This window comes from Hypomesus nipponensis, chromosome 3 (genome assembly GCF_054491055.1).
Source record: "Hypomesus nipponensis isolate SF chromosome 3, ASM5449105v1, whole genome shotgun sequence".
Taxonomy (NCBI): Eukaryota; Metazoa; Chordata; class Actinopteri; order Osmeriformes; family Osmeridae; genus Hypomesus; species Hypomesus nipponensis.
Genome location: NC_140363.1, coordinates 11,847,395 through 11,873,066, shown reverse-complemented (window position 1 = coordinate 11,873,066; position 25,672 = coordinate 11,847,395). Strand labels below are relative to the sequence as shown.

At 46.4% G+C, this 25,672-nt stretch overlaps 2 protein-coding genes across 4 annotated transcripts; one reads left to right on the top strand and one right to left on the bottom strand.

Moving 5' to 3' along the window:
• Window positions 1-234: 234 nt before the first annotated feature.
• On the bottom strand, window positions 235-24,197 carry tfb1m (transcription factor B1, mitochondrial). 3 transcript variants are annotated; one of them, XM_084676291.1, is made up of 8 exons: window positions 24,141-24,197; window positions 23,120-23,265; window positions 22,352-22,503; window positions 21,972-22,080; window positions 21,687-21,838; window positions 21,348-21,467; window positions 1,864-1,991; window positions 235-1,262 (listed from the first exon to the last, which is right to left on the bottom strand). In XM_084676291.1, the coding sequence occupies exons 2-8, from the start codon at window positions 23,250-23,252 to the stop codon at window positions 1,004-1,006; spliced, it is 1,053 nt and encodes a 350-aa protein (XP_084532417.1). In that variant the 5' UTR covers window positions 23,253-23,265; window positions 24,141-24,197; the 3' UTR covers window positions 235-1,003. The 3 variants fall into 3 exon arrangements, with proteins under 3 accessions (XP_084532417.1, XP_084532430.1, XP_084532421.1); XM_084676304.1 differs by lacking the exon at window positions 24,141-24,197 and adding an exon at window positions 23,936-24,134; XM_084676295.1 differs by lacking the exon at window positions 24,141-24,197 and adding an exon at window positions 23,729-23,917.
• LOC146299806 (claudin-20) lies at window positions 7,918-13,858 on the top strand. Its single transcript, XM_084676216.1, has 3 exons — window positions 7,918-8,126; window positions 8,844-8,894; window positions 9,567-13,858. The coding sequence occupies exon 3, from the start codon at window positions 9,684-9,686 to the stop codon at window positions 10,503-10,505; it is 822 nt and encodes a 273-aa protein (XP_084532342.1). The 5' UTR covers window positions 7,918-8,126; window positions 8,844-8,894; window positions 9,567-9,683; the 3' UTR covers window positions 10,506-13,858.
• Window positions 24,198-25,672: the final 1,475 nt, after the last annotated feature.

The following is a 25,672-nucleotide window of genomic DNA, read 5'->3' as shown; positions in this document are numbered from 1 at the left end:
CAAAGCCTGCGTTGCGTTGGCTTTGAGCCTTGATTTTTCCATGGAATCATCATTGCATTGACAGGTATGGCAGAAATAAGATGAAAGTTTTGTTTTATTTCTAGCTCTATCCCTAGGCAAGGCTTGCCACTTGTCGTTGACGGGCTGTCAAAAAACAAATGGAGACTCCTCCTTGTAGTTCGACCACAGAACGTCTATTTTATGCATAATAAGGTGACAAGCAGGACAGTGCAGTAAGATGAAAATATATGAGTACCCTGACACACTGCTGTAACTTTATTGACCTCACATCTGATAGCATTACAGTACATATACAGTTGGATTACTTTTCTATTACATAATATTGTGGTACAATGAGGCTTTGATATACAAAATGATTCTTTTAGCTTTGATGATATTTATGTATTTCCTCAGACTCATCGGGAGCTGACAAATTTCCAGAACTTTCCTTTTCCAAGTTTAAATCCCCTGTGAGACGGCAAGGCAGGGCGCAATGACCTAAATCAGCCATCATGTTCCCATTCTCTAAATTGTCCTTTAAAATGCTTTTTGTTCTGTTTTAAGCTCCACTGAAACAAGGCGTTACAAAAGATCCTAGTGAAACCTCCCTGTGCTTGGCTTCTGTTTGTTAGCTCCGACGGGTCAATGTACAAACTCGATCAATCTTCCCTTAACAACAAGAATAACCCAGCACCAAACTCGGCTACAGCTCGCTTTGAGATGGTTCGTTTTGGTACACGTCCAAAAGCAGTTTCTATACATCTAGCTATGGCCTGTTCCTTTTCCTTTCTCAGCTCCTTGTCACAGCTCCGGGAATCCTCAGTACAGTAACTCACCTATCGCCTCAGGGAGCTAAAAGAAATGGCTTTAAAAATGCATGCCTGTGCCAGGTGGAAATGTCAAAGCTAAGAGCAGTCCGTTGTTTCTCGCCACTAAGAGAGACCATTAGCGGCTCTTCTCTGTCTCTTTCGTGTTGGCTAAAGCTGGAATGTCACAGGGTCTTTTAGGTGTGTGGGTCCACTGTGTCCCCTAAGGGGCCAGGAGGATTGCCCATTTTCCTACCCAGGTGTTTAAGGCGCAGCTCTTCCCTGAAGTCATAGGTGAGGAGGGCGGGGTCGCTGGTGCAGAGGCGGGCGTAGGCGTCTGACAGCGTCCTGAACTGGGGGATGGAGAGTTCCATGGGCCGGACAGTGGGGTCCACATCTGCCTCCCGCATCATCACCTCCGCCAGCTCCAACCGCTGGGCGGCCGGGAAAAGCATTCTGCAGTAAAGGAACAACGTACAACAAAAAAAGAATTCTTCCTTTTACAAGAATTCTGTCTGTACATTTGTAATCATAAAAAAAAAAAAAACATTAAAAAGTTCAACTCAAACTCGGAAGTGGCCCGTGTGCCCTTAGCGTGGGCTTTCACAGCGAGTTGCCTTGCAGTCCCCATCATCTCAAGCGCACCCACATACTCTACAGATGCTGTGTTAGCGCCTCAGCTTTTCCACAAGCTGTTAATACAGCCGCTAAACCCGCCGCTGTTATATAATTTCTGCTGCCTCCTCTCTCCTATGACACAACAATGACTCATAATTGCTGCTCGCTTTGGAACAGCTTCTTTTCTTTTGTTATCCTGGGCCTACATACGCTTCTCACAGCCACCGGGGGTGGCTGCAGGCGGCAGGTGTGTGTGTGTTGGTGGTGAGAGCTGTGAATAGAGCCGGTCAAGGCTGAGCAGAGAGTTCAGTTATTTGGGCCCTTAGACATGGTAGAACGAGGAGATGAACTGGAACGATGGAGCAGGAGAGAGAGCAAGATGGAGAGAAAGAAAGAGCAAGCCTGTGGCAGTGGAAGGAGCGTGTGAAATTTTGCTTACTCGATTCCTTTGCGGCAGTGCTTCCTCCGGAACTGGAAGACGTTCCTGACTACTTTCTCCACCAGCTTGAAGGGCTGCTCGATCTGGGGCCGAACGAGGGGGGTGAAGTGCACCACGCCCACATCCACCTACACAAACAGTCATGCACACAAGCAAACACAGAGGGGGTTAACTCGGACGAGGTAGATCCAGCTGCAGTGAATCCACTGAGGGAGAAAAGAGAGGGAGGAGAAAAAGAGGGAGAAAGGTGACGCAGCATGCGCTGGCGAGCTGGTTCCGGTTGCCACAGTAACACCTGTGCGATGGACCATGGAAACGAACCCCTCTTCCTGTCATGCTGGCGCTTGCCCCGCGCTCAATACCTCAGAGAGTCTAACGAGACATGAGGTGACGCACTCAAACACACTTATCTAGAGCTCCCGCAGGATCCACTACCTCTGTATGGGCAGCCAACTTGTGTGTTATATTTGTAGCACTTTAGTGTTAGCCACATTTCAAGAGACTTTGGTTCTATAGAAAAGAAATGCTCAGAACGTTGTAGCTAGCACTTTGTTGCTAACACTAAAGCTATCTAGGAGATAAATGGAGGGGTTAGGCAGACCCAGGAGGCGGAGCTGGCCCGGCACAGCCTGTCCTCCATGGGGGAGGAGGAAGATGAGGGCGAGGGGGAGTCCTGGCGCTGGTCCCCCCTCCCACTGCAGCCTCCGGATCCCCTCTCCTGTCAGCTCTAAGCCGATATGACAAACTGTTGAAGTAATCGTGCCAGACGCAGCCGAGCCTATAGTTCTCCTCAGATCTCTCTTCTTCTCTCGCGTGCTCATACACATTCTCTCTCTCTCTTTCTCTCTCACTCTCATACTCACACTCGCCCTCATAAACACTCAGTCTCTTTTTCTCCACACACTCTCTCTCTCTCGTTATCATTCAGTCTGTCCTTCTCTCTTCCTCTTGTCTCCATCTCTCCCTCTTTAATCAGTGGATTGTCCACTTTTCTCGGAGGCTCATAAAAAGGATTGTGCTTAATTATCTCCCCCCCTCTTCAGAGCTCTCTCGGTTCTTTCTCTGTCTATTCTCTGTTGGGGCTTCCAAGGGGGTCTCAAACAGACTCCCTTCAAAGCCTCCTTCTAGCCTAAAGAGCCAGAACTACAGCAAAGCCTGTCTGAGTGGAGCTATGCGTGGACCTTCCAGTGCCACAACGGGACCGTGGGCGACTGAGCACAGCGCTGGCTGTCTGCCTGCCGTCACCTGCTAATAACCCTGTTTCCCAGGCACCGCTAACTGACTGACGGAGGGAGGGAGTGACGGAGGTACGGACGGAGAGAAGGACTCGGGGGAGTGCTGGCTCACTTGTCTGTCCCTTGTGGAAGAGGAGCTCCAACTAGGGACTGTAGCAGGCTCATGGATACAAAGCTGGATAAACACACTGGATTGACAGACAGACCAGACGCATATGCAGGTACAGGGATGCATGTGTAGAGAAGATTCTGGACAGCAAGACTGGCAACAAGCAAAGAGCTGGGATGCTGAGGATGTACTGTGAGGTAGGACACTCCCTGGTGACACACACACACACACACACACACAATTACACACGCACACAAACTGGAAATTGAGGATGTATTGTAGTGAAGCATGCTCGCTGGTGACACACACGAACACACACACATGCAGGTATGTAGTGTGAAGGTGTGCAATTTACAGTAACAGCCCTCCTGTAGAGACAGCTTGCCCAGAGGACCTCCTCTCTCATGCTTGTATATCTCTCCTCTGTTGTGGCTCACCTCTGCTACACTTGCCTTTGTTATGCTAGGAAAGGGGCTGGGCTGGAAAATAATTGGGGGAGGAAAACTAAAGTGATCCAAGGACGCACAAAGGAAGGCTTCTTAATGAGCTGTTTAGATTCTCGCCCCTCGCGCAGAACAGCACTTTAGCTTGGCTTGTTAACCAGGGTGTTCCATTCTCCCTTATCTAATCTGTGTGAAGCCCTGCCTGCTTACCTGCCTGCTTACCTGCCTGCTTACCTGCCTGCTTACCTGCCTGCTTACCTGCCTGCTTACCTGCCTGCTTACCTGCCTGCTTACCTGCCTGCTTACCTGCCTGCTTACCTGCCTGCTTACCTGCCTGCTTACCTGCCTGCTTACCTGCCTGCTTACCTGCCTGCTTACCTGCCTGCTTACCTGCCTGCTTACCTGCCTGCTTTCCTGCCTGCTTTCCTGCCTGCTTACCTGCCTGCTTACCTGCCTGCTTACCTGCCTGCTTACCTGCCTGCTTACCTGCCTGCTTACCTGCCTGCTTACCTGCCTGCTTACCTGCCTGCTTTCCTGCCTGCTTACCTGCCTGCTTACCTGCCTGCTTTCCTGCCCGCTTGACTGTCGCAGTGGCGTGCAGTGGAATAGGGACACTACTGGTGGAGTCTGTCTGTGCAGCCAGATCTATATGGACTATAAAAGTGCAGCAAACTCCTGCTGTCAGCAGGAAACTAAATAGCAGATGTTGTAAGAACAGTGGAGCGCCTGCTGTAGTAACTTGGCCACTAAGACCACACAGGTGTTTATCATAATAAAGTACATTTCTGTGTGGTGCAACTACTTAACCTGACTAAGAGATCATGTAATTCCTCATGGACATTTACTAAAGCTTGGGATGAATGAAGCAGCCTTTTGTAGAGTGGTGGCTGTGAAGGTACCCGACCAGTAACAGGAGTTTCTCAGACTGACTCATGTGCATCAACTGGACGGAGGAGGCCAATATGGATCAGGAACATCGATCCCATCCACATGTCACATCAACACACCACTATGTGGGGCTGGCTCCTGTTTCTATGCAGTATGCAGCTTTTTTCCCCCACACAGTGATGCTGCATGATCTGACTGCCATCTGTTTGGTAGAGCTAATATAAAAGAATGCCTTTAATTTCACTTTCCTTGAGTAATTAGGCCATTTATATTCCGCACTTCATGATTTAGTAGAGGAGCATCGAGAAGTCGATATTCAGACTATACGAGCAGCAGCATTTCAGCCGTCGGCTTGTCCGAGTCACTTTGCTGTGTGATTTATGAACGGGCCAGCGACGCGCCTTCACTAGCTGCTCTGCTGTAATATATCCCCCTCCCGCCATTAATCCTCCTCTGATAACCTTAACACGCAAGAAACTTCCATCTTAAATCATGCGTCGCCACCGCGGCCCTCCATCCAGGTGCTTTGCAGATGACCCTATTCCAATATTTAGAATCTGCTGGAGAGATCCTGAACTGGAACCTGAAACTGACTTATTGACCTGAAGACCACCGTATCGCTCCGTTGCACAGACACTCATCTGTCAACCCCGTTCCTTTATGGGTGGCAAGGAGGATCATAGATTGTATGTATGTGTAAGGGATAGAGGGTTGATTGGAATGTAAATAGGTTTCAAAGCCATGTGAGTACAGAATGTGTAAGAGAGGAAATAAACAAGAGAATCGTAACCCCTAATGATTTCTTGATGTCTCCAAATGAGCTTGTTATGTAAGAATCTGTATTCAAACTCATAAAAATTCCTCCTCTCTCTTTAATTTGGTCCTGGCTTTTTTAAACAAAGACTTCAAACATTTACATAGACTGAACCCGCTTTTCTTCTTCACATAGTCATACTACAGTTTACACAATACAGTATACATAATACAGTATACATAATATAGTACACACAATTTTACTATTCCTACATTCACACATCTCATCTGCCTAAAAAAAATAATATATATATGTTATTGTTTTATGTCATTTGTATTGTGAAAGGACTAAGCACTACTATATATACTTCTCAGTCACAATCACAGCTCTGGTCAACGTCTCAAGTACTGTGCTTTGACCAACTTCGGGATCAGACACGCGAACACTTCTACATTTTCAAATTTCATCTTTTTGACCTTCCCAAAGCAACGCAAAGCCACTCCATTACATCCGCTATGCCCTGTAGCTCTGTCGCCCCCTGCCCATTTCCACCTTACACGATTCTTTCCTCTCGAGCCTTGCCCAATGGTGTGTGAGTCTGTATAATTTGTCATCTCCCTCTGAGCGTAACCAAGACGAGATGGCAGCCCCCTAGGGCAGCAACCGCTATACCACCTGAACTACCATCCCACCTTACATAACTGCAGAGGTTCTGGTTGGGGGGATGGAGAGAACAATGGAACATACAGCTGGGAAATAAAAGGAGTGAAGACGAGAGAAAGGGGGATGGGTGTGGGGCACCAAGAGAGAGGAAGCGATGCATTAATCATAACAATACCTTGAAAGGACAGCCTCTATTACATCAGTTCTGGCAGGACAAGCACTCAAAGGACGAGAAGGCAGCAGTCAATGCTACTAAAGCTACTGGACTGCCTGTCTAGCTGGGAGTGCTTCTGATACTGGATCTGTAGCTGGCTACTGGTCCATTCCACACTCCCACACTGCCTCAGACCCAGATGCCCAGAGGCCAAGCAGAAACCCAGCCAAGCCTAGTCCCTGCCCTGCCCTCAGGTCCTGAGACAAGTCTCCTCAAAAACGACAACTTTCTTCAACTTTCTCAGTGTACTGTAGCATTCCACTCTGTGGGCATGGATGTTAAAAAAACTGCCAAGAACTGTGGAAGGAAACCAAGCCTAACTTACAATGCTATTTACAGAGCCCTCAGAATGCAATGTTTTTATGTGATATTTAAAAACTCATGAATGTCATGTGCAGTTGGGAATGCATGTTAATGGAGAAACTTGAAGGCTCATATATCAACCCGGGATATTTCCCAGCATGTCACAACTGCTTTCCATCTTGTTGGATACAAATACCGTGTGGTGAACAAGGGTGCGACCGTGTATGGAAAAAGACTGTTAACGGCCACATCCCATCTATCGTATGACACCTTGGACCATAACATTGAATGACCACCTTTATGAAATGACGAGCACCAAAAGCAATTACATGCAGAGGAATGAGGGATATGCAAATTGGACAATAAAAGTCCCTCATCTGGGGTAAGGACGATGGCTTTGTCCAGTCATGCCTCGGAGCGGTTCTGGGCAGAACTCTGTGGCGAGGTGATAAAATAAAGGCACCATGCTTATAATAGCCTGCCTTGTCTTCACACATCACGGAATCACACATCGACACTCCCTGGGTACATGTTAACTGCTTTCCCTTCCTCCACCCCCTCTCCTCCAGCTCCTCTCCTTCCTCTCAATATATATATATATATATATATTTTTTTTTTACTCCCCAAAGAACACCAGCATCAGCATTTAGGATCTCATCACTTAAAAAATGACCAATTCGCATGTAATGTCTTGTCTTGTGGTTTCTGTAGCGGGGAATTGAATACTGCAAGGTCCACAAATATGTAGTCTGAAGGTCAGGAGGACAACACAACCTCAAGAAATACTTTGCTGTACATTGTCTGCAGATTGTGCCAGATGCAGTCTTTGGAATAGGCCTCCGGGGGACTACAGGAGACAAGATGGGGGGAGGTAGGGAATTGGACCAAATTAAACAAACCGATCAATAACTAAACCAATCCATCACCTCTGTTTCACCAGTAATGACCACGCATCAGTATGGCCAACTCATTATAGGCATGGGGTTTGGCTATATTATTTCCAGAGGCTGGCTGTTTTGATTTGCCCATGCAGCAGAATTATGGTAACACACATCTGCGTTTTCAAGGGTATCCCTTCTGTTAGCCCCGTCAGATTTGTATTTTCTCCTTCTCATTTTGCCCTCTTTGTCATTCATGAATCAAGGCTGTCCTAGCCACTCCTTCACCCTGTTCCACGTCCTCTAGGGTATTGAGTGGAGCAGAGGTGAAGAGGAGGGGGTAGCAGCTGTGAGTTTAGGCTCCTGTGGAGAGTCGGCTGATACTGCTTCTGATCTAGGGAGGGTCCGTGTGTTGCTTGCGCAGAACCCTGCACTGACCCTATTATGGACTAAATAATAAAAAGGCCACACTCCCAGACAAAAGTCTGTACATTTACAATGCCACATCAATTTCCCTGGGTTGGATTAATAATATATTTTTGTGTTTCATGATAATATTTTTGGCCTTTTTAATCCATATGCATTTTTGAAGACATCGACAGGCAAGTACACAATTGGCCTAATAAAGGAGATTGCTGCATTGTTTTTCAATATCCTTTTGACATGGAAAAAGTCGGTTTAACTTCTGCGTCTGCAGAGCGTTATCAGACGAGTGTTAAAAAAAAAAAACGAACTGTCAATCAGTTTGACTTGCGAGGTGGATTCTCATTGCTATGGTAAAGATATACACATAGTTTAAAATACGACATTTTGAGGTAGTCAACTAAAATCGAAGGTAAAGGGGGGACAAGCTAACGGTTTTCTGCTTGTGCTATATGCCTACTTACGAACATAAATCTTTCAACCATCTGCACAAATAAACAGGGTTGATACTTTCGCTCAATTAACAAAAAAACATTGTTTTGAGGTTGATGTCTTAATACATATTTATTACACCACGTTGTAATTTATGTTGCTAAATACTAATAACGACACCTTTTTAGCTACTAGGTTACTCCCGAGATTGTGTTCACTGATAAAAATGCATGCGACTTTTTGTTAGTCCTAGCCTATTGTAATGTATTGTGCTGTGGAGTATGAGTATCTTAAGATGTGGGCAACTTGTCTATTAATCAAATTTTTTTGTAATCGTAATTTAAACAGAATTATTTTTTTGGGGGGGGGGATTAAGACTCTGGGTTAAACGCCTGAAACATTTTCCGTATTGAACTTCTGCTTATGGTTTTACATTCACTATCGGCTCACGAACTACGGTGACGTAGAGACTATTCTCCAGTGAAAGGAAAGCTACCTTCTATCAAAGGCACGGAGCGAGCATGTGTGGTCCATGACTGGGATGTCCTCTAATGTACTGTTGCTAAGGAAATGGATGACATGAATGGAGCCGCACGGACTAACCCTGATTGTGTGCGTGTGTGCATGTGTGTTTACAGAAATGTGAGCGAACAACCTGACGCGTCATAGCAAGCTCTGCACCAGTCGAGGTAAGCGGTTTTAACGTTGTTTTCGTGCTGCACGTTGTTTACAATGTAGTTATTCATCAGTGTTGAGTTAATGAGGCTTTTTTATCCAAAGTGTTTAGCCACGCCAGTCTGTGAACGCATTACGAAAAGCAACGCAGAGACTATTAAGTAAAGAAGAAAAAAAATGTTTTACCATTTCATGTCAAAGTTATGCTCTGTGTATCATTACAACATTGCCAGATCCGTAGGAAATTGTACCAAAAAAAAGAAGCTTAGAATGGACCTTTTGTGTTGTTTTTGTTATTGAAGTCAGGTGTGGTAACCTTACAAGAGTGAGGTGAGGACACTGCAGCTTTAAGTCCACATATTGAGCATAGCACATACCACAAACTCATTTCTCCTCTTCAGTAACACATCCATGAGGCACCGGCACAGGGTGAATAAGGCAGACGCAGGGGGCACAGAAAATGCACACACACACACAAATCCTAATGTCTCTCTATCCAATAATATCCAATAATAAGAGCCCGCTCTCGTCGCTGGGTCTTAACACTCTCCCTTTGTTCCCTGCAAGAAAAGTGTGGGGTGATTGAGGGGGGAGAGAGAGAGAAAGAATAGAGAGAGAGAAGGGAGGCTAGAGGAAGAGGGACCTGCTCAATTCAATTTCTCATTTCTCTTGTCTCCCTCCTCCAGTCCAGTGGAGCCGGATCTGAGGAGCACAGGATCGTCTGGCAGCTCTTTCCCAGCAGTGGAAGAGCGAGGGCGGCGGGCTGGACAGAGGGGTTGAGGCGCCTGGCTGTGGCTGGGTGAATGCTGCCTGGCGGAGGGGGAGCTACGGCAGCAGCAGCAGCAGCAGCGGCTGCGTGGGCAGCGACGGTGGGTGGAGGAGGAGGAGGGGGGGGGATGGCATCCACGGGCATGCAGATCTTTGCCTTCGTCCTGGCGCTCCTGGGCATCATGGGCGCCATGGTGGCCACGCTGCTGCCTAACTGGAAGGTGAGCGCCGACGTGGGCTCCAACATCATCACGGCCATCTCCCAGATGCAGGGCCTGTGGATGGACTGCACCTGGTACAGCACGGGCATGTTCAGCTGCACGCTCAAGTACTCGGTTCTGTCGCTGCCTGCCTACCTGCAGACGGCCCGCACCACCATGGTGCTGTGCTGCGTCCTGGCCGCCATGGGCCTCTGCCTGGCGTCCCTGGGGCTCAAGTGCACCCGCTGGGGGGGCGGGCGGCGCTCCAAGAGGCACGCCGCCATCGCCAGCGGCGGCTGCTTCATCGCCGCCGGCTTCCTGTGCCTGGTGCCGGCTTCCTGGTTCACCAACGAGGTCATCACCAACTTCCTGGACTCCAGCGTGCCCGAGAGCAACAAGTTTGAGCCCGGGGGGGCGGTGTACGTGGCGTTCGTGTCGGCGGGCTTCCTCTTTGTGGGGGGGTCCATCTTCTGCGTGTCGTGTTCGGGGAAGAGGCACGGCGGGAGGGACATGGTCCTGCTGCCCCCCCCTGACAAGCTGCTGCTTCACCAGCAGCAGCAGCAGCTCCTCCAGCAGCAGGACCAGCTCCAGCACCAGTACTGCTCCCTCTCCCCCTTAGACAACAAGACTGGCTACAGCCTGCAGGACTATGTGTGACTGAGCACTGGCGGTAAGCGCGCAAGCTTAAGGCTATGGTGGAAAAAGAGACAGGGACACACACACACACACACGACACACCGCTGTCGTCTTGCTGAATAGTAGACAAGGAGGAGGAGGAGAAAAAAATAGTAGTGCGTTGAAGGACTTTGAAGACGTTTTTTTTTTGTGCCCGCCGTCTTCCGTCTTGTATTTTTCCCTCCCTTCTTTTTTGTGTGTTCTGCAAGCACAACAAACAGTGGAGGTATTCCCTGAGCTGCGCCCGGGAACACACGGGGAGTGTTAATGTGAAACGCGCTGCAGGATCGCCGAAGGAGAGCCGCCTGAAAACAAGGCAGATCTCCGTCCATCAGGAGATCACAGTTTCCCGGGAAACAGATTAGTTGTTAGGATGCCTTTCCTTTCCTTTTTTCTCCTTCATTTCGTCCTCACCAAAGGTTTGAATTGGGGGGAGGGGAGGGGGAGTAATCATTTAGCTGCTAACAATCGTTGGGTGCCCTTTCATTCGACAAGTCGGCAATATGATGTCTCAAAGAGGCAGCAGTAGGTGGAAGCCCTTTCAATAGCAAGCCATTGTAGTTTTTGCCAAACCATTCACTAGAATTACACTAGTTGGGACTGATTTAATAAAATGATAGTTATTTTTGGTAGCTAATAATAGAAGGATTGATATTTTGCCTATAAAGCATGCTGTCTATGGCCTGTCTTTGTATTGATACAGTGGAATGCCTGGTTAGAAACCTGAGATATTAGTTGACAATACAATGCCTGTGCCCAAAAAGCTGTAGTACATGACCCTTCTGGAACTGTTCAAAGAGAAGCTGTCAGGATGAGTAAATATGGGTGCTGGTCCGATGATGGAAAGAGAAATACAAACAAACAGAACCCTGCCTCGATCCTAGCAGGTGGAAATGGGGATAGAGAGAGCGTGAAAGAGAGATGGAGAGATCCCTTTTTCCAGCAGAGTGGACTGTCTGACATGTTGCTTTCCCATTTTGTTTCCAAACGAAAGAAGGCTGGCTTTTCTAGCTTGCTGCTGATTCCATGTATACACTCGGGCACACACACACATGCATACAGATTAAGTGACTGCCACAGGCAGAGAAATATGCACACATATAGACAACCTCCTACACACACACACACACACACACACGTAGACACTGTAGAACACATAAACGTAGACACTGTAGAACACATAAACACTGAACCCTCTGACACACCGGAGCTGCATGCGCTTTTCACTCGAGCTGTCCACCTCCTCACTGCCATGGTAACGGGATCCGGAGCCCAAATATCTTTCTTGTCTGGGATTCTGTGTGTGTCAGGTCAGAGCTTTGAGGTTGGGCAGGGGGGCATCTCTCCCTGTACCCAGCTCCATAAGCCTTCCATAGAAGCTCCACACACGCTGGGAAGCTTCATCTAATCCCTTTTATTAGGCAGTCACATGAGCCAGCAGCCGACTGTCACTCGCAGGTTTGGGAAACGCTCCCTCTTTGTTGACCATTGTTAACAGGCTGTCTGACACGCAATTAAGGGTTATGTGGGGAAATGCAGCTACATTTGAGAAGTTGGTGGCGTGCGGAGATAGACTGCAAGGATATTTGTGTTGTACAGCGAGGTATAGGAAAGGGGTTTGAGTCACAGCGTGCGGTGTGGCCATGCTGTGTCGATGGCCTCTGCTTAGAAAAAGGTTTGAGTCATTTCCGATACGTGGCTTATTTTTCCAAGTGCGTCAGCTGTGCATATGCTACCTACCGGTCTGCACCTGTCAGTCTGTCTTTAGGTGTTTTACCTCTCCTCCTCAAGTCATGTGGGAACGCTGTTGCATGTTGAGAGCATGCTGTTCAGCACGTCTGCTTACACACAGCCACAAATGCGCACACACACACAAACTCACTTACCCCCTCACACACTTCCCCTGCCTACTCGTATGTCAGAGGTGCTTTAAAACGGTTCTGTTCCCATGTGCGTTTCGAGTGTTCAGAAAACGGAGAAGAAGGGGGGCGGGGGGGTGATGAGGTATGTTGTCTCCAGTCTGAAATGGCTGCTCTAGTGACAAGCTCTGGCAGTGATGTGTAGCTCGGCTCTCCCTGTCTTCTATCTCTACTCCCACTCTCATATCTCCTAAATAGGCAGTTTCCCGGGGTAGAGCAGATGGCTAAGCCCAGCTCGCCACCTGCAGGCTGCTTCCGGAAGTCTGGGGGCAGCGCTGGGGGGCATTTCTGTTGGACCTGGCAGCCCTACAGGCCAGGTTCACCCCCTGCCCCTCCGGCCTGGCTACCCGCCATGCCCTCAGCACTGAGCATTAAAAAGGGTCTGTGATCTGGTCAATAACAACACACGGCACAGGCACGGTAAAGAATGCAATAAATATGAGACATGAATGTGCCATCGTCAATAAGATGCGTGTTTGAGAATGTGCCAAATGGACTCGAGACAAGCTTAATACTGTTCGGAGTTCCTTCTGTTTCTTTTTTATCACATTGTTTGTATGTGAGTTACACATTCAAAGATGTTTTATGGATTTCTTATTTGTTCTGCCAGACTTTAGTGTTGATTAATCCATGTGTACATTGGGATACAGTATTACAAACAATGTTTTTTCAACCATTTAATTCCTTCTTATTCAAAGCACAGAATTATTTCAGGGGCATGCATATTTCAGTTTCATTACAAATGACTAATGTCTATGGTTTTGAAAATTGTTTTCTAAATCACACATAAGGATATTGTATCCATTTGTATCGACAGTATTTTAAGTCTGCAGTGGACTGTACATATTTATCTCAATAAACACAAATCCTAATTTTTACATTTTGTCTGGCATGCATAAGATAACATGTTCATACTTTGTATCTTCTTTATAAGAAGACTACTCGGCTGGCCCTGTGTAACATTGTTTGACAGCAGTTTGTTTCAAATGGCTGAGCATCGCAAGTCCCCTGAACCGGTACAAATGTACATAATACAATTGGCAGTCTGAGAAGGAGGGGAAAAAAACACTGCAAGCCAGCTAGCCCTTTTTTGGTCTGAAAAGATCTTGCAGGCAAAGTAAAATCGAAGGTTTCTCTATTTGTGGATGTGCAGCTTCATAATCAGTGCACCATTTTATTAGCTTCTAAATGGCTGCAGTGCAAAGTGCAGACCTGTAATGTCTCAACAACCACAGCGCCCCAGCAGAAACCCAAGACAATAATTATCGTTTTGATAATTGCAGCTTATTTTTGTGGATGCTTTAGCACTTCTTCATTTGCCAGGAGGATTATGCTGATGAACAGTTTAAATGTTCTGGTAATGTTTCAATGTGCTTGTGCGAGTAGCTCTATTTTTTACTAATAAAACTATTTTGTGGAAGCAACATGTCTTTAGTGTGTTTTGTGTGTGTGTGTGTGTTGGGACTTTGTGGACCCATATGTGTGCATGTGCATTCATCATGTATGTTGGTGTGTTATGCATGAAGGACTAAAGTGTGACGCGTGTGACAACAGTGGGTGATGATAGTCAGCTCCTTGCCAGACAACACAGATTTTTGGAGGGTACAGGATGTGCTGAGCGTAGGCAGTGATGCAGGCTGTTCACCCTGCCACCACGGAGCCTCTATAGGGCTTCCTGAAAAACAGCTCAATCAGGCAGAAATGGGGAATTTGATTCCCTCTAAAACCCATATCCATAAAACATCACAGACAGTCTGCAAATGGGTTCGGAGAAAAGGGAGGAGCACTGTCCTTTGGGCCCATCTGCAGGATTCAGTCATATCTTATTGAGACTTTAGCATAAGCAAGTGGCCTGGAGTACTACCAAACCTTAGGAGGATTAGTGCAAATATCTTCTGTTCCAACATACCATAGTTATCATTTGGTATTTGGAGCAATATGACAAGCCATGTAGGCCTGCTCCTGGACTCAGTTATGCAGTTAGAAGGGAAAGAACAGCAACAGCTGGTGGAGGCAGCTTAGGTAGCTGGATCCTACATCCCATCCTCTGGGTGCACGGAGCATCCATTTAGCTTCGCCAGAGCTTCACAACAACAAGACCAGATTGGTGTCTCCAAACATGAACAGAGGAATGCCTAGTCAGACAGAAGAGACTTGCTTGATGCTAAGACCACTGTTTCTGGTTCAGCTGCTGTCTGAATCCAGAAATGGATTATTTCAGTCTTTAATGCACCACAAAGGACAGATGACGAGAAGTACAGTATGTTTGGAATGAATGCATACAGTATGTCAAGCATCTATGGAATACTTATCAAATAGTTACCCAGAATGTTAGGTTTCATTTCAGCTAATTGGAGCCAGTGGAAATCGTGTGCTTTTACTGAAACAGACATGGATTATTCAAGGCTTCGTCTCTCTTATGCAACAGAGTGGAGATCAAATAGCGACTCCTCTCCTGGGTAAACGCTAATAAGATCGGCTCCTCTGTGTATTTAACCTACATTTTCCTTCAAAGCAGCTCACCCTGAATTGCCGTCATGACAGATCACAAGTGTGCGTTCGGATGTGGGGGCGCGGGACTTTGAACCCCGTACCTCAGGCCTGGGGTTAATCTTGACTGTTTCCCAGCAGGATGAGCATGCGTCCCACCTAGAATAGCAAGGTCATGTCAAGTCTCAAGACAAATCAGGTTCAATAAAGGTTCTCGAGTCCCTGTGTCGTCGGCTGCAGAAGACCCCCCTTTTTGCTCCATGTAGAACCTTTAAAATCGTTCTAGGAGCTAGAGCTATTTGCATTTGTCTGCCCAAACGAACAGCAATAATCACCAACAATAATCTTTCTTTAATAGGGATAGCAGAGACCACCTAATTTTGGGGGAACAATGTCTCCACTAAACTAAGGAGACGGTCAACAAAGAGGTGGAACAGACGTAGGCATAGATGAATGGGGTTATCAGTGGGAAAGTGCCTGTGAGGCATGTTGCCTGGCACAAAAGAATACAGAAACTAAGCATAGGCACTCCTTGCTCACCTTTGTACATCACTTGTCTCCTAGGCGATAACAAAACCACTGGGATGAGACTCAGAACAACACAGGGCGACAAACAGCTGCAGTATCTCATCTAGATTTAATGGGAACTGTTTTGGACAAGCATCATCTTCCTAAGGGTTCATACAGGAGATATAATATGGTCATCAACAGCAGCATAGATCGACCTTGGCTGGCTGGAGAAACTCTCCCCTCGTCCCAGTGCACATGTGAAGTGCGCGCGGGGGGGGGGGGGACGTCTGGGTGTGACCTTGCCTGCGCTGTAAACTGCTGAGAGAGGCAGTACAGGCTCTGGAGATGACAAAGAGGAGGACTCGTAAGGAAACAATACTCTCTGACGGTTGAAAGGAGGGCTTGAATATTTCAGCTTGATCATCTGAGCAAGACATGTTGCAGAACGATTAAGTAAAGTTGGTTGAAAAGCCCCCATTAGAAATTGATCCATGCTCTTTGACCATTACTGAGTCCTCATGTAATAATAGCCAATCATTTTCGAAGGGGTTGCCAATGTATGTACTAAGTACTTTGTGTGTAAGATGTACAGAGAGGATGGTGTTCCACAGTATAAAACGGTGAAATGTAGCTGATATTACTGTAGCATATTGGGGACTGAAAGGATAAATGATAGTTTACAGCATTGTAGAAATAGGCTACACTGTTAACGGAAAGAAAAAAATGCATACAAAACAAAACAATGAATGAAGCATGGCTACATTAAACTAAATGAGTGAAGACAATTATGATAATGGAACATTTGTATGCATCACTTGGTGCATTTGTTCCTTTTCTGAATCATGGCTGCACAAAAACCCACAGAGAGCTGCTGTAACCAGTCTATCCTCTTCACACAAGTCTGAAAACAACAAACTGGAACAGGGTGGAATCAAATTGTGAAATTACAGCCCTTGAAGTTTTAAATTGGAATCTTAAAAAAACCCACATTGGAGTTAATAGATTATGGATTGATCCCTTCAAAGATGGACCTTTTTTTCCTCTGACTGCATTTCACAGAAACAGCCAGCAACTGACTGGGGATGGAAGCTGACCTTCTTTTCGTGGAAATTGGCCAGGATTCTAGCAGTTGTTTTCCGAACACCTGCATCTTTTCTTGGCATGGACACTAAACAGGCCTGAACCCGTTAGAACACTAAAGCGTCGACTCACGGCTAACCCGAAACACTTTTCATAAAGGAGGAGCAATACATCTCCTGAGATGTAGCTAAGGTAATGCTGCCAACCTCCACTTTTTGTTTAAAAGAGGAGAACGTATTTTTAGCGTTCTTTACCCAGGGACTGTGATGGATCGAGACCAAGGGCTTCAGGCGTTTACCGCTCCTGTACAGAGTCATTGAAATAACTTTCCTATACTCTTGATACCATGTTTGACCCCATTTACAGACTAGGAATAGGTGCAGATGAATAGTGTGCCTGTGGCGTAGGCGATGTTTTAGAGGTGAAAGAGCCACACAGCAGCACCGGCACATTTTTCAGGTTATCTATGAGCGGAGAGTTGGACCACTTTCCATCCATGGAATAAACCACAGCCTATCCTGTTTCCTACTACACATGTAGCATAGACAAAGTCTTATGCCAAGGCTCTCCACCAATGTATTTCTTCAACAATATTACAAAATGAAGAATAACTAGGGAGGACAGGTGGCTGAGCGGGCTGGTAATCTGAAGGTCGCCAGTTCGATTCCTGGCCGTGCCAAATGACGTTGTGTCCTTGGGCAAGGCACTTCACCCTACTTGCCTCGGGGGAATGTCCCTGTACTTACTGTAAGTTGCTCTGGATAAGAGCGTCTGCAATATAAGCGATTTATACACATTGGTAGTGGTGTAGGAAAAGATAAGCTGTCTTAGTCAGGACAGCTAAATGGGCTCCGGTGTCTCAGACCCTCAGCACCCATAATGGATCTGTACTGCAGCATTAGCACTTTTCATTCCAGCACCAAGCATCTGGCCCGCTGGTCGTCCATAGAGGCAGTGTACGAGGCACAACATCTGTAATGCCCGCCCCCTCAAGGGCCGCTGCGTGCTGGTTGGTTGGTGGGCGAAAGCTGATGCAGACATTACTCAGGCCTGGCTGATGCCTGGCCGAGACAACCATCTGCTGGAGGTACGCACAGCTCTCCCCTCAGATCCATCTCTGTCATAAGCCTGTCTCCGGGCGCGCTTTTACCTCTCCGCTCAGGTGGAGGACACCATCAGCCCTGGCTGAGATCCTTCTCTGTGTCTCTCCCACCTTCCTTCCTTTATTCCTTCCTCCACTACACATTTTGCTCACACCCCTTCCCACTCTTTCAATCTTCATCCCCCTCTCTCAGTCCCACCGTTTCTCTGGTTTTCTCCCACTCCCTGTCCTGCCCTGCACCTCTCCCACAGTCCCTCTGCTGCCCCCTCAGCTTCTGTCCAGCTCTCCCACCATCTACACAACCTCCCACAACCTTAATTACTTTCCCCATCTTTCCTATCTTCCTTTCTCCTCCTTACCACATTCCCCCTTATATCACTCTCTCACTTTGTCCGAGGCCACTTTCTTGACACAATTCTTTTTTAACATCTTACCCATTCTCTCTCACTCACTTTCACCCACCAGGTACTATTCTCATCCACTTTACAGCTCTTCTTACTGTGCTGGGTGTGGGAGGGGGAGGGCAGCAGAGAGAGAAGTAGAGGGGGTCTGGGGTGTGGGAGGGGGAGGGCAGCATAGAAAGGCAGCTCTCTGGGCGTGATGGAGGGTCCATTGAGCGACTAGTAGACCCGTCTGTGACAGACAGAGGCAGATTTTAATCACATTCTGCCAGGAAGCGAAGAGCGGGGGGCGGGTGGAGAAGGGGCTCTGTCTCTGTCAACACACTTCACCTTTGTGCAAATCAGCGGTTCTTTTTTATAGCCAGTGGTTGTACGGACGGGTCTAACTCAAGCCCAAGGACATCAGCCCTAATAAGGCATGTGGTCTCTTTCTTCAGTTACTCTATGGTATAAATTGGCCTGATCTCTTAAAGTGAATATTAAATATCCCTATTACCGTATTTCAGGACGCCATTACCGCACATTTATCTCACAGCCAGAACCATTTTTTTAAACTAACTTTAAAGACAGGCCTTAACTCGTAAATAAATATAAAACTGTTATTTTAGGTTTGCTACAGTATCCATGCAGGAATCAACAGCCAGGTTTCATTCGGCCAATAAGGAAGAGGACAGGGATGTGTGATCCGTGATAGGACAGACCCAGGGTACGGTTGGCCTGAAGGCACAAATGCTAACGCCATGGCAGCCAATCACAGTGTACAGGAGCCTTCAAGGACAATCTCAGTCAGTCAATGTGACAAAGCAAGGTGCACGCCAGGGGCCAGTGAGACACAGGCCAGATTACACGCACCGAGGATAAGGGGATAGGCTATATCCTCACGATATGTCAATACTGGCCAGCAGACGCTGATATCAAATAGATTAAACATGTCCTTCTTAATTACCCCCGGCGGTAGCCAGAACAGTCTCCTCTCATTGGTCGAAATCTAAATGTGGCTCCCCCATTTATTGTTTCCATTATCTCACCCTAAACCATTAGGAAATGTGTCGTGGATTGATTACGCGCTCGAAAGCTGTTTGTTGATAACAGCATAGCATTGAAGTTATTTTCCAAACAAGGTAAAAGAGGGTCACCTTGTTAATTGCAGTATGTGTAACATTGCTTCTGCCTCCTTTGATTTGGGTTGATGAGGTGTAGGAACAGGGGATAGCAGCGTGCTACAAGCAATGTGTGGCAGGTACCAGAGCTAGATGTGCTAACAGCATCTGAGAGACGTTTCTCAGAACTGTTGGTAATTACAGCTATGCAGTGGCAATGTTCCCTTGTATATATAACTACTTTAGCCTTGCTAACCTGTACTGGGCTGCTGGGTCTATTTCTGGATATGCCTCACATGCACTGACACACAGGGGTTTACATAGGTCCAGACGCTTTTGTGTTTGGACACGTATGCACACCTGACACACAAGCATAAGCCATCCCCATACAAAAACACAATCCACACGTATGCACGCGCACACCTGACACACACACACACCGTCCACACACACACAGATTAATGTGATACCCAAGCTCTGACATGACTGAAACATGCCAGAAGCCAACATAGAAGACAATTACAATTCAATTGGAGCAAATCCACATGGGAAGACAATAAGCATTCCAAAGCTACAGAGAGAAAGCATGACAATAATACTGACAATTACAACACTGAGCTGATTTGTTGAGCATGACAATGTGACACAGCCTTACAGACTCACCATATAATACAATATGTGCGCACGTACGCAAACACACACACACGGCTAATCCTCAACAGAGAGAGGGAGATAAATTTACAGAACTCACCATTATCTCTCCCTTAATAATGTGCTCATATGATCTGCAATTTAGGAGAAGGTTTACTACTTTGATCGAAGAGTACTTTAAGAAAGAGGGAACTACATTCTCATTTGTGGACCATTAGACCACACACACAAACTGATTAATAAAAAATGAGCCTTCATACCCAACAATAATAATAATAAAAAAAGGTTATCCAACATCTTATGTAAACAAAGCCAGCCATTGTCATTGTTCATATAAATATGAATGTCTGTAATGGCCTTCCTGTCTAGTGTCTGTGGGATAAGTAACATGGTGTCAGTGTGCTTTATGAATGACAATATCACTCACGGCAGCATGCGTAAGCAGATGAATCAAACGCACCAGAAAGAGCTGCTCTGTCTGCTCCTCAGCCCTCCATCATCAGAGCCTCCATCACCACCTCATGAAACCCTCATCATCACTCTTGATTACATCAGCATTCCCAAGACAATTAAAACAACATTTGGAGCAAGACTGCTTACATAAACGTGTGGACAAGTTTAATCAATGTAAAAGATTAGAAAGAAAACGTGCACACGCATGTATGAACACAAACAAGCACACAGACATTCTGCATGTATGTGTGGGCTACACCTAAGCACAGCAGACAGCAAGGCCCCACTAGACAACCACACATACGCATGCTAACAACACAGGAATACACACAAATGTTCAGCACGCACACACACACACACACACACTATAGGCACACATGGGAGACACAGAGAACATACTAAACTGAAAGGCAACAGAGTGGGATTAAATAATCATTGGGTGCCATCTCTTCTGAGAGAATGAACAATCAGGTCCTGTTTCATTCACTCTGCTGCTCTCTGCTCTGCCTTTACTCCCCTAAATTAAATATTTACAATCAAAGGCCTCTTTAAGAGCCACTACTACTACTGGGGCCCCCGTTCCATCACTATCTGGCAGCTTATCCGTAAGAACACAGACAGCATGCAAACACGTTACATAACGAGAGCATGCCTCTTGTTAACGACTGGCACTAGGACCCTTATAAGGGCCAAGGAGACAACAAGGAGACTAGGACTCAGACAGCCGACAGGACCCAGAATGGGACCGGGCGCTCATTAACGCACAGTGTGATGGCGCCGCATCGCAAATACCCAACAGGCATCATTACACCCAGAGAACTTGTCACAACTGCAAAGACACTTCTGAAACAACATTGATTTAGTGCAGTAGTCTGATGAAGCCGAGTAGTGGGAGCGCCTTGTAGAGAGTCCCGTGACGGCGGAGGAGAGACGAGGGCCGAGGAGGAGTGGAGAGGGGGAGAGCACGGGAGTGGAAATGAGTCTGTCGGAGTGGTTGTGTGGAAGAGTGGCGAGGAGATGGATTGTGCATGTATGCTTTATGTCCATGTGAGTCGATGTGTGTGTGTGTGTGTGTGTGTATACAACTCCACATGAGCCTGATTGCATGTGGGTCCTACCTCGGGCTTGGGGATGAAGGCTCGTCCAGGGATGGTGAAGCAGCTCTTGACAGTGCACAGGTACTGGGCCATGATGGACAGACGGCTCCTCTGTCTGCTCCTTGCACTGGCTGTTAGCCTCTGGGGAGGGAGGGGGGGGGGAGGGGATTGTTACACAACTATACACACGGGTGAATACGTTCTCCATGCAAAGGCTCTTCACTCAATGATTTCAGTACCAGCCAGAGAGACACAGACCAGGGAGCACACTTGACATGGTTCAGCTAATCAAGCCATGTGTTTTATCAGCCCAGAAGACCACACTCAGGAAACAACGCAGACACACATGTACACACAAACCTCGGCCACCTCCTTCTGGAAAGTGAGGGTCAGTCTGGTCCGGCCGTACGCGAAGGGACCGGTTCTGTTGGAGATGTTCTCCAGCCACTTGATGATGAGAGGCGTGGACACGCTGAAGGGGAGGTTCCCTATGATGTGGAGGTCTGGGGGAACTGAGGAGGCACCAGCAAACTGTTACACTTGACTTCTTGGAAACACACTGCAAAGTACACATTCATATACTGTGGATCACAAGCCAGTGTGGTCTACGATAGGGTCATCTATTGATTTTCCATTCTAACTCACCATCCTCCCATTCCTTGATGATGCTGGATGGAAATCCTCGGTCCATCCTGTAGTTGAGGATATCACCGTGGACAATCCTCACCTTCCCAGGAGCAGCCTCGGAGAGGAGCTGGGAACAGGGGCCCAGATAGAACCCGCTCATTCAAAACACCCCTGTGTGTCCCATTGAGTGTTGAAGGCAATTCCAGTGCCACAAAGCACGCTCTCAGTCACCACAAAAAGCCTCTCACGTTAGATCAATACCTTACTATTGTGTCCATTTGTCAATTTGACCACCAGCGATAAACCAACAACCACAAACGTACAAGGCAGAGGTTAACCTTGTAAGGACAACGTGGTCCAACAAAGGGGCGACTGTAAAGGTTCTTTTGGTGTGGTACCTTTAATCCAGGCAGAAAGCGTGTGTCCTTCTCCACCACCAGAAGGTCAGCCGCCCCAGCGTTGAGGATGGAGCGGGTCAGCCCCCCGGGACCAGGACCCACCTCACACACATGGGCTTCCTTCAGACTGCCTGCCTGGCGCACAATCTTATCTGCACAAAACAGTGCAGAAAAAAAACATTGTGTTGCCTTGCTAACTGCCACTGGAATTCTTGAGTCGGATACTGCCCATGAGCAAACTGTAGATATTCCCTCCAGTTTGTCATTTTATTGTAAAATTCATGACAAAACTGATATATGATGCATTTTGGGCTTGTATTTCTGACTTCTATATTGATAACTGTATGTTGTTTTGTGTAGCCTACCTCTAGAAAACATTATAAGGGGCATTAATCTATCAGTCACCTGATTCAAGGACATCCGATAAGAACTGATCTGGCCTGCATCATAGATAATCACATTAAAGAGATGTGTTGTGTGTGTGTGTGTGTGTGTGTGTGTGTCTGTGTGCTGTTTGAGTTGCACAAAAACAACAGACCGTCCATTCACATTAGTCGGACATCTATTACATTAGCCTGACACCGCCAGCCTTCAGTTTTAATGCTTACGAGCAAGCCACTATGGGCTATGCAGTCAGTTCTCGTATGCTAGGGTTGGGGGGGTGGGGGACACACGACACACCCCATTGTGTTCTCATTGCAGGTGTACACAGCGAACAAAGCACAGGACCAGGTGTTGGTGCATTGCAGATAGATGGAGTTGACTCACCTGTGAGCTTCATGTCCAGCAGAAAGTTCTGGGACAGCTGTTTCTCTGCTCGCAGTTTGTACAGTTTGATCACTTCCCCAATGGTGGGGAGGGGAGGCAGGCGGAAAGAAGCTAGTTTTCTCGGAGCAGCCATCCCTGCAACTATGCTGAGGGAAGGAAATAGAGGACGAGGAGAACATGATGATGATTAATGCACACTTTGATAGGAGAGCAATTATGCTCTCAGGGGGTAAATATCAGAGCAATTAACAGTAGATCAGAGGTCTGAGGATGATAATATGATCAGCAATCATCAAGACAACACATATGCCAATTCTTCTTATCTAAAGACCTAGTTTGTATGGGGTGTCGACTTACCATGTTTGCAACATGTGTCTATTTGTGTCATATATAGGCTATTACGTGATCTACTAGCTATGGTATTTCTGATGGAAATCACAATAGAGCTTTTGATGAAATTGTGGTACAGACGAAACGGATTTGAGGTTCACACTCATAACCTGATATCGTGCGCCACCTACTGGAAATATCTATTAAATAAGCAAATTCAGATATCTGGTTCGATGAGATTGTTAGCATTATTAGCGTTATAATGCGAATAACGTTTACAGTTTCTACCATTTGTCCACCAATTAATTCTTATCAGGCTGTGATTAGTTCCAAGGTCAAAAGAGCATATGCTTTTAAATTGTAGTAGTTGCAGGCATCATCAGCTAAATCAATGTAGTTCGTATAGTTATTATTTCATAAGGTAAAGGCATGTTGTTCAATTCAATGTGAAGTTGGAGAAGGATACAAAGCAATACTGAGACGTACCAAACAATTGTTTGTACGTTTGAACGAACTCAACATTTCAACTTGTTATGCTTTTGCTAGCCGTTTTGCTCTGCGGCTCAAGTACAAACCACTGCATTAATACAGTTTTCCCACTTATAAATTCTCACAATTAGTCATGCAAATAGCAGACAAAAGTTAACGTCAACAGAAAGACAAGTCTAAATATGCTAAAGAAATATATAACCTGATAACACGTTTCTGTCGACACCAGTGAACGATCTTCTTCCTGCCTTCGTCAGAAAATGTGTGGCTAAACAGCCAATGGAATTGCAAGGAATGTTATATCAGCCAATACAGTTCTGAGAGGCGTTTCTTTCTGGTTGTCCTTGGACAAGAATGTCCTGTTAAATGTAATGATGTATCAAGGCCAACAGAGGGTGGTATTACTCAGGATGAATAATGGCCCTGTGCTCATCCATGCACGCTTAGTATCAAAATAAACATAATTGAACGATGTACCGCCTTGGGAAGATTTCATTAATAGTTTGGTTATTGCTCATCCTCAACTATTAGAAACGAGTGTCCAACTTGAATCTTTCTGAAACTACAATGAGATAACACAGGCTCCTGACAATACTTATCAGAATAGATTGCATGCACATAATTTCTGAATATAAAAGACCATGTGCATGAATACAACTGCTTTCCATTTGGTAGTGCACATGGACTGCTTAATATTGATAGGCCTCGTATAAAACAGCAGTTAGAGTGGAATCATATACTCTAGAGGCAACATCTGTAAACATGTCCATGGATGTATTTTTCTTTTGTATAACAACACTCACTAATGATAAACATGTAAACCCCCTAGGTTTAACTGGAATTATAGATTCAGCCTCAGACTGAGCACATTCCCATAATTAAATCATCTACTCAGCATGAGTATTCAGGGGCAGGCTAGGCTTCAGTGAGAGATGAACCTATCATATCAGTGTTATGGCCACAAAGGATGCAGCACAGCTGCTGATTAGAAGGAACGCTGGCCCAGAATCTATCCTCACCCCGGCAGCACTGTTCCCCGAGCACAGGGGGTCAGGTTGTCAGAAACTCTTTTTGTTAAGATGGAAAAACTGGCCCTCCAGGGCCCAGGAATGAGTGGCAGTTAAACCCCCCCGCTGTGGCTGACCTTGGAGGAAGGCTCAGACCCGAAAAACCCCGAAAGCACAGATGCAGCTGCTGCTATGGAAACAGTGGACCAATCACACACTTCAAAACAAGGTTTTGTATAGGCTCACTGTCAGTGTTTTCAGTGTCAGTGTTTCAGTCAGTGTTTTCTCCCTCTTGCTCCTGGAAAGTCACCTTTCTGTCTGCTTATTTTATTACGACTCCAGTATTCAATTAAGGAGCATGTAACAAGTCTAGACAGACACGGCTCTGCATATCGCAGAAGTCACATTGACATAAAGCAAGGATATGAATTAATGTCACTAAAGTAAACACAATAAATGTGTGTGTGTGTGTGTGAAAGAGAAAGATCTCTGATGCCCCTTTACCCCACCATTAATTACCAAATGGATACAGATTAATGCAACTTTTAGAATATTCTGATTACCCGGTAAAACTGGTGAATACACAGAATCATGTGACTGTCCTGCTGGTCTGCATGTTTTGTCTCACTGTGAGGTCACACTATGATTCAGAGGGACATGGGTCAAAGGGCCATGTCCCCAAACTCATCCACATGCTCTTGACAGTGTGCCACAGTGAGGAGCAGCA

What these genes read in the sequence shown, in the direction of transcription:
- LOC146299806 (XM_084676216.1), top strand. Translation starts at nt 9,684, where the DNA reads ATGCTGCCTGGCGGAGGGGGAGCTACGGCAGCAGCAGCAGCAGCAGCG.
- tfb1m (XM_084676291.1), bottom strand. Translation starts at nt 23,252, where the DNA reads ATGGCTGCTCCGAGAAAACTAGCTTCTTTCCGCCTGCCTCCCCTCCCC. An exon ending in CATCAAGGAATGGGAGGATG is followed by an intron (nt 21,839 to 21,971) that starts GTGAGTTAGAAT and finishes GTGCCTCCTCAG; the next exon opens with TTCCCCCAGACCTCCACATC. An exon ending in CCTTCATCCCCAAGCCCGAG is followed by an intron (nt 1,992 to 21,347) that starts GTAGGACCCACA and finishes CTGTTTGTGTAG; the next exon opens with GTGGATGTGGGCGTGGTGCA.